This window comes from Macaca mulatta, chromosome 11, assembly GCF_049350105.2.
Source record: "Macaca mulatta isolate MMU2019108-1 chromosome 11, T2T-MMU8v2.0, whole genome shotgun sequence".
NCBI lineage: Eukaryota > Metazoa > Chordata > Mammalia > Primates > Cercopithecidae > Macaca > Macaca mulatta.
In genome coordinates, this window is record NC_133416.1 from 13,744,514 (window position 1) to 13,761,484 (window position 16,971).

General features: G+C 40.7%; 1 protein-coding gene and 1 long non-coding RNA gene across 4 annotated transcripts in view; one reads left to right on the forward strand and one right to left on the reverse strand.

The window, feature by feature from the left end:
- LOC144332680 (uncharacterized) overlaps positions 1-16,971 on the forward strand; it is a 249,614-nt gene that overhangs the window by 79,781 nt on the left and 152,862 nt on the right. The window lies entirely within an intron of this gene.
- LOC695018 (uncharacterized) overlaps positions 507-16,971 on the reverse strand; it is a 31,855-nt gene continuing 15,390 nt past the window's right edge. The window contains exons 1-4 of one of the 3 annotated variants that reach the window (XM_015151094.3): positions 3,774-3,929; positions 2,806-2,841; positions 1,770-2,290; positions 507-619 (exon numbers count right to left, since the gene is read on the reverse strand). In XM_015151094.3, coding sequence (XP_015006580.3) covers positions 1,788-2,290; positions 2,806-2,841; positions 3,774-3,837 — 603 coding nt within the window. In that variant the 5' untranslated portion in view covers positions 3,838-3,929 and the 3' untranslated portion in view covers positions 507-619; positions 1,770-1,787. Of the gene's footprint in view, positions 620-1,769; positions 2,291-2,805; positions 2,842-3,773; positions 3,930-16,971 lie in introns of those variants that run through there. The other 2 variants (XM_077953116.1, XM_077953118.1) reach the window with 2 other exon arrangements.

Consider the following 16,971-nt stretch of genomic DNA (forward strand, 5'->3'; position numbering starts at 1 on the left):
AACACATGACCTTCACAGACTGGAAGTGAAAAGAATAAAGGCATCTATAATGTGTGCATAAGAAAACATTGGAAGTGGGAGGATGAGGAAATAAAAATACAAAATACTAAAATTTTAAAATACTAAATACAAAAATACAAAATACTAAAAATACAAAAATTAGCCATGCATGATGGTGGGCACCTATAACCTCAGATACTTGGAAGGCTGAGGCAATAGAATAGCTTGAAGCCAGGAGATGCAAGGGGCAGTGGGCAAAATTGTGCCACTGCACTCCAGCCTGGGTGAAAAAAACTCCATCTCGGGTGGGGGGGGAGGGAAATAATAGAAAACAGGGAAGTAGAGAAACAGTAAAACCTTTTTTCATGGCAGCTGGCTAAATTAGGATTAAGCAGGAGGGAAGCTTCCTGGAGCATCAAGGAGAAGGGTTCCTAGATGTTCTTATAATGTCTTCTTGGTCCTCATACCCCACATTCACAAACATTAAGAAACAGACACCACAATCAGAAATTGCAAGCTGATTATTTTATTGGTATATTGAAGTTAGAGCTACGACCACCTTCGTCCAATGTCATGGCATTTGAATCATTTAAATCACTGTCATCTTCTTTTTCACTTCCTGAAACAAACAGACAAGGATGTTCATAGACCAGATTTGACATGGCAGGAAATGTCTAATTCCTCCCCGGAGTTACTGCAGTAGAGTACATGAGAGCCCATCCCCTCTCTCCCCATCCCTTCTACCTCCTGTGTTTCCTTCCTAAGTTTTTGTGTGCTCCCTCTTTTGATGCCCTTCCCTTGCACAAAATGTGCTCCAAATTTTTCCTTATGTGATGAAGAGATAAGACCAATCATAGCTTGTTATTACTTGCTGCTGAGTTTGTTCAGGGATATATTTACACGGATGGTAACTGGAACACATTCTATAATAGTGAGAAGCTGAAACCACCCTCACTGTCAAGTGACAGGGATTGGTTAAAGAAATCACAGTGTAGCCACATAATGGAGTAGCATAAAATTGTAAAAACAAACAGATAACCACTGAAGAGATCTACTTAGCTTCATAAACTCATGTGGAAATGTTGAAAGAAATGTATTTTTTGAATGACTAACATATGTACCTGCATATAAATTATGGCATTACTTCTGGGGGGAAAATATTCTAATTGTCCATGTACACATAAATATTTCAAAGAGAAGATGCCCTAAAGTTAACAGTGGTAGTTTTCTGAAGAAAGGAAGCCACGTAGGATGAGTTGTGTCTTTAAATTTAGCTTCATATGTTTCCATTCCATTAGATATTTGTTGTAAGCTTAATCACGTACTTAACTGGAAAGTAAGAATTTAAAAAATGAGACACCATTTAGCTGCTGAAACTTCAGGGACCACTTGGCAGGAATACTGGAGTAGAGAGGCTGGAGTGAGGCAGGACTGAGCAAACAGTGCTCAGGTGAAAATTCTAAGTGGGAGGTCTCTGAGTGTGTGCACAGAAAACAGAGTGCCAGAGCAAACATGGTACTACTTCCTCATTGCCAATACCATTTAAAACAGATTATTAGGAATAGTGCTTCTCAACATGGGAATTCCTTAAAGAGCTTGTTACAAATACACGGCCTTGTTACCCATTTCCAGAATATCTGAACACAAACCTTTAGAAATGGGTTCTATGACAAAACGATATCACTGGGCTTTTAGTGTATCTCTGGCACAGGAAAGCTGGAGACCTGTAGCAATTAGAGCATTTGGTGAAGAATCAACTGGACTAATACCTGTCATTGAATCCTAGATTACTGGGGAGACTGTCCTTGGGGAGGTCCGGCGGGTCTGCCCCCTTGAGGAGGGGATGGTGGTCCCTGGGGCTTTCCAGCAGGAGGTGGCTGAGCCTGCTGGGCATTGCCTCCTTGTTGGGGTGGTCCTTGTGGCTTTCCTGGAGGTGGGGGACCTTGAGGTTTGTTGCCTCCTTGTTTGGGTGGTCCTTGTGGCTTTCCTGGAGGTGGGGGACCTTGAGGTTTGTTGCCTCCTTGTTGGGGTGGTCCTTGTGGCTTTCCTGGAGGTGGGGGACCTTGAGGTTTGTTGCCTCCTTGTTTGGGTGGTCCTTGTGGCTTTCCTGGAGGTGGGGGACCTTGAGGTTTGTTGCCTCCTTGTTTGGGGGGTCCTTGTGGCTTTCCTGGAGGTGGGGGACCTTGAGGTTTGTTGCCTCCTTGTTTGGGTGGTCCTTGTGCATTTCCTGGAGGAGACTGGGGACCTTGGGGCTTCTTGCCTCCTTGTTGGGGTTGTCCTTGTTGATGTTCTGGAGGAGAAAGAGAGAAGAGAAAGGCAGAGTAAAAGCCCACACAAGATTCACTGAATAGTTGCAGTAAATTTTGATCAGCTAGGGTAAAAAGCTGAGGGGGAAACGCACAAAAATGGGACCAAGACACTAATTTCTTTGCATTTTCGGTGAAGACATAGAACTCTGGAATAGAACACTAGGGAAGAACAAAGCAGTTGGGGACTCTCAGTATAAAGAGGAGTCAGAATGAGGATGCTGCCCATTTGTCTGTCATCTCCCAGCAGGCACTCCTGGTCGGAGAATGAGACAACCCACTCCTGCTGATATCTAAGCTAAGCATTTCTGCCATTCAATTTTGTGGCCTGCTCACGGTCCCCAGAATCAGGGTTGCAGGAAGATTGCCTCTACTATTAGGGGCACTAATATTTATCAATTCCTGAAAGGTTAATGTTGATAAGAAGACACTGGAGAGCTGATCCATTCATCAGCAGAAAAAGACAGTCAAAACAGATTGAGAACGAATTGGGATTTACCTGATATTAGGGAGGGAGATTCATCCTGGCTGACATCTAGAAGAGAAGCACAGGACGATGGGAAAAGTTACATCTGGAATCTTTCAAGACTCACAAGTGTTCTACAGGGAAAAGGGTCTTCTCACCACACCCCATGCATCTCCTAAGTTAACTCGTCAGCCACTGTCTGTGAAGCAGCTGAAAGGAAGGTAGGTGTAAGGGGAGGCAGGGTTCTTAGGACAGAGCAGCAGCCCTGAACTCAACATAGAAGAGCCCCTTTTTTCCCTCCCTAGCATCCTCAGGACTTAATGCTAATTTAGTTTACACATGCCAGGGACTTCAATGTGATAGTTTGGTATTCTTATGCCCACCACCTACTAGAAATACATTGCTTCTGTATGCATGCTTTCTCAATTGGTATAACCAGTAATAATCAATGCAATACAATCTTACCCATAAAACTTCCAGCACATTGAAATACCTCATGTAGGGGAGAGAAAAATGACAATGATTGGCTCTGATATTTCTGTATCTCTAGTGAGACAGAAACAAGTGTTCCATCCAATTCTCTGTCTCTTCAGTATCTCTGATGTATGTTTATCTCCATCACCGATGCTGATTCACTGCACAGCAAGGACACCATCATCCCTCTGTACTTACTGAGATCAGTATAGGTTGTTCACAGCTGGACTTGCCTGAATCTGCCTTGCATTTTCCACTGCATCCTTCACAGCACAATCATATCTCTCTATAAATGCAAATCTTACCTTCTCATTCCCCTGGAACAAATTCTTTAATGGATTTCATTGTACGTTAAATAAATTAGAAACCCTTAGTGTGGAATGAGGGTGCAATCGGTCTCCTGATCCCAGGCCTGAAAACTTTGCAGCCCCATCTGGGTTTTCATTCTCTTCTCTTCCCCCTAATTACCATTATCCCCTCCTAACCCCCACGCAGAGTCACTACCTCTTCTTCCCCTTCTGTTTTACCTTCATGTAAGTTCTGAGCTGAGCTCAGGGCCAGCAGGGCCACTGACAGCAGAATCAACAGCATCTTGCAGGAGACTCTGGAGTTGCTCCCAACACTGTGCTGGGAGGAACGGGGCTGCTCCCTTTATGAAGAGAAGCAAAACAATGACACCTTTCAGCTCCACACTGCGGGGGCCTCACCACCTCAGAGACTGGGCTCTGCTTTGCTCACTGCAGGTCAGGTGTATCCCTTATTTTTCTTTGATACTCTAGCCCAGAGGGATGGGTTGGGTCGGATATGTTGTTAGTGTCTTATTTTTAAAAGGTACAACTGTGACTTGAACAATGGTTTTGAAGGGACTGTGTCCAAGCCATCATCACTGTGTCATAATTGAACCTTAGAAATCATTAGAGTTTCAATCTTTTAGGTAAGACTATCATCCGCTTTCCACTGTGCTATTTATTTCTGTTTATGTGTGTGTAAGTAGTGACGCTACAGCCAGCAGTGAGGATGGTCAATATCTCTGGATCTATTTATGCCCTATTTTCATCTCTTGTGATTTGTGTGGACAGATATTTTCATATTTAGCTAAATTTTTGGTGCGATAGAGATGGTTTCTGCTCTCTGTGAGATGTGAGAAAACAGCACACTCCTGGGCACACATAGATGACAGAAAGCTGCCCCACAGCCTCCTCAGGCTACAGATATTGTTCAAGCTTCTGTGGATCTCACTCAGCTCAGGGACGGCTTAGTGCTTTACATCACAGGAAAGCTAAAATTTTGTATTTTAAACTATTATTAGAGGTTGCTAAGGCAAATGGACACAGAAACCACCAGGAAATTTCTAGACCTGGGAAAACTGAATACATAGTTCTGTGAGGCAATCATGTGATCTCATGTCCCTAAAACATCCTTCATGTTCTTCCCTTTCTCTGGAATATTCTCTAAAATGCACTCTCTGCTTCATTTCTTTTGGGTTTTGTATCAAGTTCCTACCACTGATAATTAAGTGGCCACAAATCTACATTCAAATAAGATAATCAGATACCACCCTCAAAGCCTCAATTGCATTGTATTGGTTTTCTCAGATTGTTCTTTCACAAAGAATATTTTTTCTACAAAATTCTGATATGCATTCCTCTGCAAGTTCTTTCTAGTACTTCTTTATTCCTATTTTGTTTTCTGAGTCAAGATCATTATGTGTATTTTTATTATATATCTGACTTTTTCCCATGAATTTGGTGAGATTTCCTTTATTTAATCTTCTATGTAATAGGATATAGTACTCCTCACCGCCTTTTTTCATTCTTCTCTGAAAAAAGAAGAATTATTTTCATTTATTTCACAATAAATGTTGTTTCCAAAAAGCCCTATCAGAGTCCTGCATTGCTAACCCTTCTTTTAGCTGCTGATTCTTCCATCTGATAAATCCCTGCTCATCATTTCATGGAATAGACAGGTTAGTCAGATTCAGCAGCTGCCATTTTCCACTTAGATCTTCTGTGTGTCTTCTTGTGTAATTGTTCACATTTTGTGCACGGCTGGTGTTAATTTGAGGACAGCTTTGTTGGAGGTATGATGGGATAGAGAGTGTGTGCAACAGTAAATCCTAAACATGGCCTCTTGACCATTCTGGATGAGTGGATTCTGGTCTTTCCATATGAGAATCTGGCTGGCCCTTCTCAACAGTTGCGGGTCATAGCACAGGGAGACTTCCTCATACAAAAGGCTTTCCTATGAATAACTTTGCCCTTGCAAGGGAACCAGGCCGGTTGGTATTTTCCCTGGCATAAATACAGACATAGATGTACTGGAAAGGCGAATACATTACTAATTGGCAATTGTTTCTGGCTCTATGGAAAGTGGATTTGTTCTAGCTGAGCTTCATGAGTTTTCTCTTAGGCAGAGAGTAGTTGCTTGGTCCCAGCAGATCCCACTGTATTATGGAGATTTGTGTCTCTGGTCTCACCAGACACTGATTTCCATAGGAACTGGGGATGAGCAATCCTGCCTAGGTGGCTTAAGTTAGACCATCAGGTAACAAAGGAATGTCAGAGACAAGGAGCAGCAAAAAGGCCAGGCTGACATTGCCTGATTATGTCACCAACTGAGGTTGCTGCAAGCCTGAGACAAGACTCACTTGTCCTTGGCAGGAGAGTACAGAAAGAGAACAGAAATGCCCCTAAAGGTGACTCATTTCAGGCCCTTTCCCTGACCTTCTCCAATGTCAGCAATGAGTAAAGTTTATCAGGAAACCATAAATACCAGCTATGCACTCAACGGACAAAACAAAAAGGGAAGTGATGAAAATGCAGAAAGAGACACTGTCTGTGAGTGAGGGTGGGTGAAAGACAGAAGCAGGACTGCTGCAGGAGCTTGGGCACCTAGAGGTGAGTGGCAGCCCTCAGCACTCCACTTACCTTCTAATATCCATGTTTATATTCTGAGATCCTGAAGGAACAGTCGTCAACATATGAAATTTTAGGAAACACAATTCAGTTCTCATAACAGCTCCCATCCTGTTCTAAGTCAAGTGTTCCGTGGTTCAAAAATTCTCACTCCCTTCACGCACTGCGCTTTAGCAAGTCGAGTTGACTCCGCTTTCAACACTCATCCCAAATAGAACCACTTGCACAATCTTTACTACAAGGTCATAGTTCAGGCCATGATGCTCCCTCCTGAAGGACTTTAATATCCTCAGCTGCTCTTGGTAACATTCCTACACCAGCACATCCCATATATCTTCCCCTCACATCAGTCAGGGTGATCATTGAAAAGTAGGAATTAGATCATAACACTTTTGTGCATCAAATGCTCTTAGGATTTTCTTCTGCACTTGTAATAAGATCCAAATTTCATGCCTCAGCTCTCTCACACCTACACATCTCCCTCTCGTTAAAGACTTGGAAGCTCTGTGAATGGAACAGAAAGCAGAATCTTCCTCAACTTACTCTGTTCATTGTGTAAACCAACCATCCTGATAATACAGTTGTGTGTGAGAATTCAGCATTCCTTTGACTTTTCTAAAAACTTTGGTTACACTAGTAGGATGGTCATCTTTATATTTTTATTTCATGTTGACGCTCTCTAATACATATATTTCACAATTATTTGAGCGTATTTGTATTCTTTCCATTTATCCTAGCATAGGCTGATTATAATAGAAAACATTTCTTCAGCATTTACTATATGATATTCAATCTTTAGTACCATTATATTAGGGAGGTGTGACTATTATTATTATCTTAATTTTGTAGATGAGTTGACTTAGGTGCGTGCCTAGGTTCATATAAAGGTAGTAAGTGCAATGGAAGGCAGTCAGTTCTCAGAACTGAGTTCTTGCCTACTGTGCTCCACTGGTTACTTGCTCTTCATTCATTCATTTCTTTACAAGAAAGTGAAAGGAAATGAGATTCAGAGAACAAAAACAAGTTTCTCTTAGAATATTTTCAAGGTTAAATTTTCCTGAGACTTTAACAGCTGAGGTGAGAAAGAATATATTTTCCTGGGTAAACATGTTTGTTTGATATCATAATCACATACAAACATATTCTAATATTCTGCTTTACCCCTTGGCATTTATATAAAGACGCTCAGGAATTAATTCCTTTTTTTTCTAATTACAAATCCCTGTCAATGTAGATCCTGTATGTACTTCCTTAATCCATGCTACATGCATTTTTCTTGGGTGACATATTAGCATTGACAAATTTTGTGTATGCCCTTTTAAATTGACTAAATTTGATCCCTCTAATCACAGTGGATCTAAAATTCTAGGAATCCAAGAGGGAACCTGGTCAGATAATTGTCTAAGAAAGGATAAATTGTCCACCACTTACATAGCTTTCAGTTTTCTGGATGAAGATGTCGCCTTTGTCCTGCCCCCAGAGCTGGTGTTCCACCCTCAGTGACTGCGGCCGTAGAAGGCATTGGTCATCAGCCTAAGGTCAAGTGTCTGTAGCCTCAGCTTATCACTGTTCTCACAATGTCAGAGTGTATTCTTCACCTTTCAGTTACCCTTCCTATCAGTTCATAGAGAAGTAAAATCACAACTTATCTCATAAGAAATACAAAGCAATGTATGTCACCCTCAAATTTTTCTGATCATGTACAAAGACGGTAAGCTGATACATTTAAAAGAGGAATTTCATTAAAGTAATTAATCAATGACTCAGTGACCTATCTCTTACAAAAGATGTTGTCTCTTCTGCTTAAGAACCACAAATTATTATTGTATTTCATTGATTTTGAAGTCCACATGTATGCATATTTATCATCTTGGAAATTGTTTTAAAATATGATCACGACAGAATCATTCATCTAATGTTTTCTTCTTACAATGGTACCTTGACATCCTCTCTTGAAGGGGTAAAGTCTGTTTTCTCCCCCTTGACCTTGGGTGGAACTTCCTTACTACCATGACCAGCAGACTATATCAGAAGTGGTACTTTGTGACTTTTGAGTCTAGATCTTAGAAATGCCATGAAATTCAAATTGGTCTTTATGGAACCTGCCACACTCTGTGAGGAAGCCCATGCTAAGAGACAGGGATAGAACATTCATTTTAAAAATCATTGGATACAAAATTGTATCTAAACAATATTCCAAAACCAAATTTGTTTCAGTGACCCAATTGCTATATATATCATATATTTCTACACATGTGTGGCTACATAGCTAAGGATTTATGGAGTATTCCTTTCTACCTTGCATAGTGATGTTTCAGATGCCTTAGCTCTTCTAGCACTTACAATAGCACTTCGAGCATTTTTTGCGTTTCTTGTATTATTACTACACTTTAAGTTCTATGGTACATGTGCACAACGTGCAGGTTTGTTACATATGTATACCTATGTCTACAAATAATGGCTATTTTCCAACACTGCTGTAAATGTACTGTGGGATTGCAGATTGTACATGGAGGAATCTAAAGAATGTACTTTAGTGGTGACTGAAGGACCTATTGAAATGAGATATGGCTATAGATTCTTGCTCTTCACCAGTTTTTCCTTTGAAGAACATACTCCTTGCAGAAGGGTGCCTTCCCTTAGTATTTGTGGTGTTTCTACCTTGAAGTATGGAAGGAATGGTCAATGTTAGCAATGTGTTCTTTCCTTTACAACTTACAGCAGGGTAAGGAAAATTCTCATGTTTGACTGTAAAAGCAAGGGCAGCTTCTTGGCCCTAATCCATTTCTGCTAGTGTCCTGGACCCATCTGTCTCCACATCTGTGTACCAGAGATGGTGCTGACTGTGGCAATGACCAACACATGGAGGTTCTTTGATTTTTAATAGGAAGAGTCATGTCCCCAGAAGTTTTCTATTTGAATGAAGACGTTCCTTCCCTGATTTCCAGGACATATCACTCTTATTTTTTCTGAAGAATTAATGAGTGGAATACCACATAAGGCTGTAGACTTTTGTATTCTTTCTTTACCTGCTCTTTGGTTTTCCTTGGGGGGGATTCTCTGACAGACTTACTAAGTGAGGCACTGGAACTCTGCCCCCATTTCGTTCCCTTCTCACCCAGACTTCATGTTTGCTTAGCTGTGTCCACTCTTGGGAAGAAGAGAGAATATGATGGTAGCTCATGAGGACAGGTCCAGTTTGCAGCCACAGCCTAAGACTCAACTGAATAAACACCTGGATTTTAAGTCTCCCCAAAGGTGTGCAACAGCTTTGGGGGATCTTTAACCATTTTCCTTCTGTTATCTTTTGAATGCAGCAAAAACAATAAGTGTTACATGGGAAGTTTGTTTCAATTGTGCCACCTGGTGCTCAATTTACAACCATTTCCCAATCCTACTTGTTAATGAGCTATATAAAAGGAGAAGATTTATTGACCACTTGTCATACATTTTGGTCACCATGTGAGCTATTGATATGTATTTTCTACATCATTAACTGAAGAAAAATGGATGCCTTTTACAAACATTATAAGACTACAAAACAAAAATAAATCCAAAGGAACCAAATTAGGAGTGCAATGTGGAAGGCTAAAGATTTACCATCAGAACTCTCATATAATTGCCCTGTTTGATTAGAGAAATGAGCAGGCGTAAGGTCATAGTGAAGGACTCTGCTTAAACTTTCCCAGAGATTCGTCTACTAAAGCTTTGGCTTTCTCAAAATATTCTCGGAATAAGAAGATACTGTCATTCTCCTGAAAGTCAACCAGCAATATGACTTGAGCTTTCCAGTAAACTTTTGCCATGACCTTTGTGCTCTCCTCATCCACTTTTGTTTTGACTGGACTTTTCCACCTCTTGGTAGCCATTGTTTTGACTGTATTCGTTTTCTGACTTCTGCTGGTGAAATCCCTTGTTATCTCCTGTTATAATTCATTGAAGAAATGTTCACAGTCCTCATCGCTCATATTTAAATTTTTAGGGAAAGTTCTGCTCTTGTCTGTACTTGATGTTGGTGACACAGGTTGGGCATCCATTAAGTGAAAAGTTTACTAAACTTTAATCATTCAGTTAGAATCACGTAAATTGAACCAACTGAGAAGTCTGCAGTGTTGGCTATTGTGTATGCTGCTAATCGTCACACATCTTCTCTTAGGGTATAAAGAAGATGAATGCATACCTTGCTATATGATGTGGATCATCTGTCACTGTAGGTTTTAGGTTCAACATTGCCGCATTCCTTCTTGAAATGAGGAACTCCTCATTGAATTTGTGAACTGCTGACTTCTTCAACCAGTGTCAACTTACCATGTGCCACATAGGACAACATTTTGGACACCATCAATGATTTCACCTTCTTCCACCCAAGTATCACCGTAAATTTGATGTTTCTACTCTAATTTAGGAGAATTCATGTTGCTCTTCTAGGGTCTCTTTTGAAACAGCTACCTTATTTTTCTTGATGCCTCAAACTAGCTCCTGTTCGGAAATGTTATGGCAAGATATTCGAATTTCATTTGGTGCCAAAAAACTTTGCAATCCATCATGGTATTTCTTCTGTTTTGTATTTTTTTCTTTTTTTTTTTTAATTTTATTTATTTATTTATTTATTTATTTTGAGACAGAGTTTCACTCCGTCACCCAGGCTGGGGTGCAGTGGTGCAGTCTTGGCTCACTGCAAACTCCACCTCCAGGGTTCACTCCATTCTCCTGACTCAGCCTCCCGAGTAGCTGGGACTACAGACTCCTATCACCACACCAGCTAAATTTTGTATTTTTAGTAGAGACGGGATTTCTTTTTTTTTTTTTTTTTTTTTTGAGACGGAGTCTTGCTCTGTAGCCCGGGCTGGAGTGCAGTGGCCGGATCTCAGCTCACTGCAAGCTCCGCCTCCCGGGTTTAGGCCATTCTCCTGCCTCAGCCTCCGGAGTAGCTGGGACTACAGGCGCCCGCCACCTCGCCCGGCTAGTTTTTTGTATTTTTAGTAGAGACGGGGTTTCACGGTGTTAGCCAGGATGGTCTCGATCTCCTGACCTCGTGATCCGCCCGTCTCGGCCTCCCAAAGTGCTGGGATTACAGGCTTGAGCCACCGCGCCCGGCCTGAGACGGGATTTCAAGGGTGGTCTCGATCTCCTGACCTCGTGATCCTCTGCCTCAACCTCCAAAAGCTCTGGGATTACAGGCATGAGCCAGCAAGCCTGGCCCATTCATGATATTTGTTAATAGAATACATATTTTCCATCAACATTTTAACAACCCACAGCACATAGGAAGGCATCCTAACACAATAAGTTCTACAAAAGGTAACTTAGACTTTCCCAGCTGACTAGGCAGATTGGTTTCTTGTTTTTCTCCTAGCATACATAGGAATGTTTTCTGAAGATGGGATATAATACCAGTGGCCAAATATTCTCCAGCTACAGGGAAAGTGTAACATTGTAACTGACATTCACATGCTTCAAGAGAGACACAGAGTGCTTGGGCCAGCCTGGTGTCCTGGTGTTATTGAATGATTTTCTCTGGTTTCACCAAACATTATTTGGAAAGAGAAGCTGGTGATGAGCAGTCTGGCCTAGGTAGCTTATGGTGGCCCATCAGGTAGGGAAGAAACCCAAGAGAGTAGAAGCAGAGGGGAGTGTCAGGCAGATGTGACTCCCTGTGTGAGTCACTGGGGAAGCTGCAGTCCTGGTTAGAGGCAGGCTACTCCTCGTCTGCTGAGTACAGGAAGACAAGAGGTGATGCTTCCAAATATCACTCAGCTCATGCCCTATTCCTGACCTTATCCTATGTCAGAAATGCGTGAAAGAGATTAGCATATCAGGAAGGAGTAAATACCAGATATCAAGCTACCAGAGACAACCAAAACAGAGGTTACCAAAGAACCGAAGGAGACAGTGTCACTTGGGGTGAGGTCTAAGCAAGGAGCAGGACTGCAACAGGAGCTTAGGCACTTGTCCATGAGTCAAGGACCTCAGCAATCCACTTGCCACTTAAAATAAATGTCAACTTACTCTGTGCCAAGAAGGACTCTTGATTTCTCCTTCCTAAACCCTGCTCTCACCTGACTTTCTTCATTATGGCTGTCCAAATGAAATATCACAGACTAGGTATTCTCCAGCAACAGGAATTACTTTTCAATACTTGATGCTGTAGTTCCACGAGGAAGGTGTCAGAAGGTTCAGTTCTTCTGGTCCCTGCCTGCTTGCCATCTACATATCTGCCTACTTGCTCCGTTTCCCATGGGTCTGCTTCTATACATACATAATTCTTGTGTCTCTCTGTGTGCAAATTTCCAGTTCTTATAAGGAATTTCTGCTTCTTATAAGAAAAGCAATCTTATTAGATTTAGTCCCACTGAAACTCCCACATTTTAGCTTGATCACGTCTTCTTAGGGCTATTTTCTAAACACTTTCTCATTCTAAGGAACAAGAGGTTGGCTGTGGATTTTTGTATACCCACGCCTATCATATTTTGCTAAATATTTGATTATATAGAGATTATTTCTTTGGAACTTTGAGCTGTGTGAAGACAACACAAACCTGGCCATTCATGGCTGACAGAAGATTGACCCTCAGCCTGGTCAGACCCACACAGATTGTCTAATATTCTTTGGATCTGGCTCTAGTCTGAAAAGTCTTGGTGTTGAAGGATGCAGGTGTCTTCATGCATTCTATTATTAATATTCATGGGGAGATTAAAACAAAGTTGGCCACGAAAACTATGAAGGGGTTCTAGAAATCAACAGAATGAATACACAGTTCTTGAATGAGACATCTTATTTCGTGCTTTCAAAAATTTTTCCTTGCTCTACCCCTTTGTTAGAATGTTTGATCAGATTCAGTTTGGGCTATACATCTTTCAGGAAATTTTTTTTAATACAGACTCTCGCTCTGTCACCCAGGCTGGAGTGTGGTGTCGTGATCATGGCTTACAGCATCCTTGAGCTCCTGTGCTCAGGGGAATCCCCCAGCTTCAGCCTCTTGAGATGCTTGAATTACAGATTCATGACACCCACCATGCCCATTTATTTTTTTAATTTATTTTAATTTTTTTTTAAGAAATGGAGCCTCACTTTGTTGCTCAAGCTGGTCTTGAACTCCTGGCCTCAACGGATCCTCCCACCTCACTCTTCCAAAGTCCTGGGATAACAGGCATGAGTCACCACATTCAGTCATTCTTCCAGGAACAATTTTTAATCACCCCCACTTATAATGAGTGGCCACAATCATATACTGCAATAAGATAGTATGGTACCCACATAAAAGCCTCAAGCTTATTGCATTGGTCTATTTCTTAGTACCTGTGCTGTTTCCCAGATTGTTCTTCCATACAGAAAATTTTTCCTTTTTTGCAATATTCTGAAACTAAATTCTACCCACTCTCTTTCTAATATGTATTTATTGACATTTTGTGTTCTAAATCAAATTTCCCTCTGTTTATTTTTCATCTTACATGTGGCTTCTTTTTAATGAAAATTTGGAAAATTGTTTAATCTTCTAAGTAAACATCAATAATTCTTCTTACCCCTTTCTTTTCATTTTTGTTTTTAAAATTTGGATCAATATACTGCATTTTCCAAGTTCTGTTTACTGAGTTTATGTTGGTAGCTCTCTTTTCATCTGCTGCCTTTTCTGTTCTTTCAAGGAGTTCCTGCCCACCCTTTCACCCTTTTCGTGGAAAGTGTAGGTGTGTCAGTATCAACAACTGCCACTTATCATTTCTGGTCTTGAATAAGTCTTGTGCTGTCATTCAGTTTTTGTTCATGGATAGTGATAACTTCAGGATGACCTTGTTAGAGGTTTTGTGTGTGGAGCTGTGACTGGAAATCCTAAAGACAGGCCACTCGATCGGTTGGATAAGAGGATCCTGTGTTGTACACATAATAATCTATTACTGCTCTTCCAGAAAGGTTTGAGAATACAAAGGGATTCCAAAAAGTTTGTGGAAGAATGTTATTACAGTATGAAAGAAGACAATATAAACTTTATTTCTTAACATAAGCTCCATCATATTCAAGAAGTTTTGCAAGTAATGATACAAGTAATTTAGCCTACCTACAAAGAATTCAAGGTCCTGGGAATGTCAACATATGAATGCAGTCTTCTCACATTATTAACTGAAGAAAATAGAGTACACTTTAAAGATATTTTAATATTAGAATAAAAGAAGTCCAAAGATACTGCATCACTACTGCAAGTTGGATGCCTAGTGATTTTCTTTTTTTCTTTCTGTTGTATTTACATAGGTTGGGGAACAGGTGGTGTTTCATTACGTGTGTAAGTTCTTTAGTGGTGATTTGTGAGATTTTGGTGCACCCATCATCAGGGCAATATACACTGCACCCAATTTGTAGTCTTTTACCTCTCACCTCTTTCTGACCATTTCCCCCTGAGTTCCCAAAATCCACTGTGTTGTTCTTTTCCTTTGCATCCTCATAGTTTAGCTCCTATTCATGAGTCAGAACTACGGTGTTTGGTTTACCAATCCTAGGTTACTTCACTTGGAGTGATAAGATCGACTTATGAGACATTGGAGAAAGTTAGGCAAAACTTTAGCAGATGAATGCCCAGAAAGGCTTTAGCAGGCTCCTTGTCCATCACAATAATGCTCCTACTCATTCCTCTCATGAAACAGGGGCAATTTGCCAGACTTTTGATGGAAAGCACTAGGCATTCAATCCCATCCATTTATCTGCTAAAGATTTGGCTAACTTTCTATAAATTCCAAACTCTTTCATAAGTTGATTTTATCATTCTCGGGCCCTCCCAAAAGTTAACAACCAACATACCTTGAGCATCCATAAACACTGTTGGCATATTTGCTTTTGTCACATTTACTTAGACTATACCACATCCACCTCTTGGTAGCCATTGCTTTGATTGTGTTTTTCCCTTCGAGGGGTACTGGTAAAGCTACGTTTGATCTCCTGTTACAACTCTTCATATACATACTTAGGATCTTTTTTTCTCTTCTCCTTCCTACTTGTTTACTTTTTCATTCAATGTTCTGTTCTTGTCTCTGGCTGACTTAAGTACAGCAGTTTTGGCCCTCATCAAGTGGATAGTTTGCTCAAGTTTAATTTTTCAATCAGAAAAAATTGTGTAATCTGAACCAATTTATCTTCTTCTTGTGCTAGCTCTTGTTTCTGTTGTAAATTGTCAGGCCTCTTCAATTAGGCCAAACGAAGATAAAATTTGTGCCCATAAATTGATGTGTACGGTCTGCTGCTGCAAGGTTTACCTTCACCATCATCTCATCAATTCTTAAAGTGAGTTATCCGTTATTGAATGGCTGATTTACTTGCATACAAATATCTCCTAATGCATCCATTAGATGATGTCCCCATCCCTCCACCCAAGCTTCACCCTAAACTTGATATTTGTTCTTCCTACAATATTAGTAGAATTTTTGCTGCTCTGATAGAGGCTGTTTTCAAACTGCTTTCTCAACCCTGTTAGTGACTGAACTAGATCCTGCTCAGACATGTAACAGGTTAGTACAAATGTATTTTTTTAAAAAAAGTTTATATTCGTGCATAATTTTAAAAATATGTATTTTCCACAAACAATTTGAAGATGCCTTATATTATTAGAAGCCTTCCTCATACAATGAGGTTTGCAGATTACTCTGCCATTGGCTGGTGATCAGGGAGATTGCTGTTTTCCTCCCTCACCCCTTCTGCAATACTAGGGATGTTTGCTAAAGAGGAAATATATTACCAGTTAGCAATTCTTCTTTGGCTATGCAATATTGAAACAGTTGTAGTGTGGCTTTATGTGCTTCATGGGGGCCATAAGGTATTGCTTGGCCTAGCAGGCACCCTCATGATATTGGGATGACTGTCATTGGTTTCTACACACACTCATTGGACAGGGAAACTGGAGATGAATGGTTCTGCCTAGTGACTTATGGTAGACCTTCAAGTAGGAAAGGAAGATCAGAGGGAAGGAGCAAATGGGAGTGCCTCGCAGACTTGCCTCATTGCATAGGTTGCTGTAGAAGTGGTAGTCCTGGTGAAAGAAAGACTCCCCGTTGGCTTGGTGAGTACAGGAAGACAGCAGACATTGCCTTCAAATATCACTCAGCTCAGGCCCTTCCTCTGATGTTGTCCGATGTCAGCAGTCAGTGAAAGAGATTTGTGTATTAGGGAAGAATAAATATTAGCTATGAACTCTCAACACACAAACAAAACAGAGGTGACAGAAGAGTGGAAAGAGGCCCTGTCAGTGAGTGGGGGTGGGTCAAAGCGCAGAGCAGGTCTGCAGCAGGAGCTCAGGCATCTTTTGGTCAGTTGAAGCGCTCAACAGTCCATTTGCCTTCTAATATGGGTGCAGGCATGACATGTGCCAAACAAGGTTCTTGATTTCTGCGTCCTAAACTGCTCTCCCCTGATGTAGTTTGTTATTGTTATGTCTGCCCTAAAAAAAATACCATACACTGTGTAAGTTGCACAAGAGAAATTGATTTTCTCACAGTTTTGGAGGCTCACAGTCCATGATGAAGGTGTTAACAGGTTCAGTTCTTATAAGATGTCTCTTCTTGGATTTGCCTTGGCTAATTTAGTTTTTTTGTCTTCACACACCGCAATCATTTACTTTCTGAAAAATTTTCACAGTCTGTAAGGTATTTTTCAAATTTCAGACAGTATATATGTTAGTTCTGAAATTTCTATTTGATTATTTTCTATAGTTCCTTTATCTGCTGGAAAGTTTTTTCACATTTAGTTTGAGAATGTTCACACTTACCTCACAAAGGATGGCTATAAGAGCTGCTTTAAAGTCTCATCATTTCCATAACTAAGTTGTTTCAAG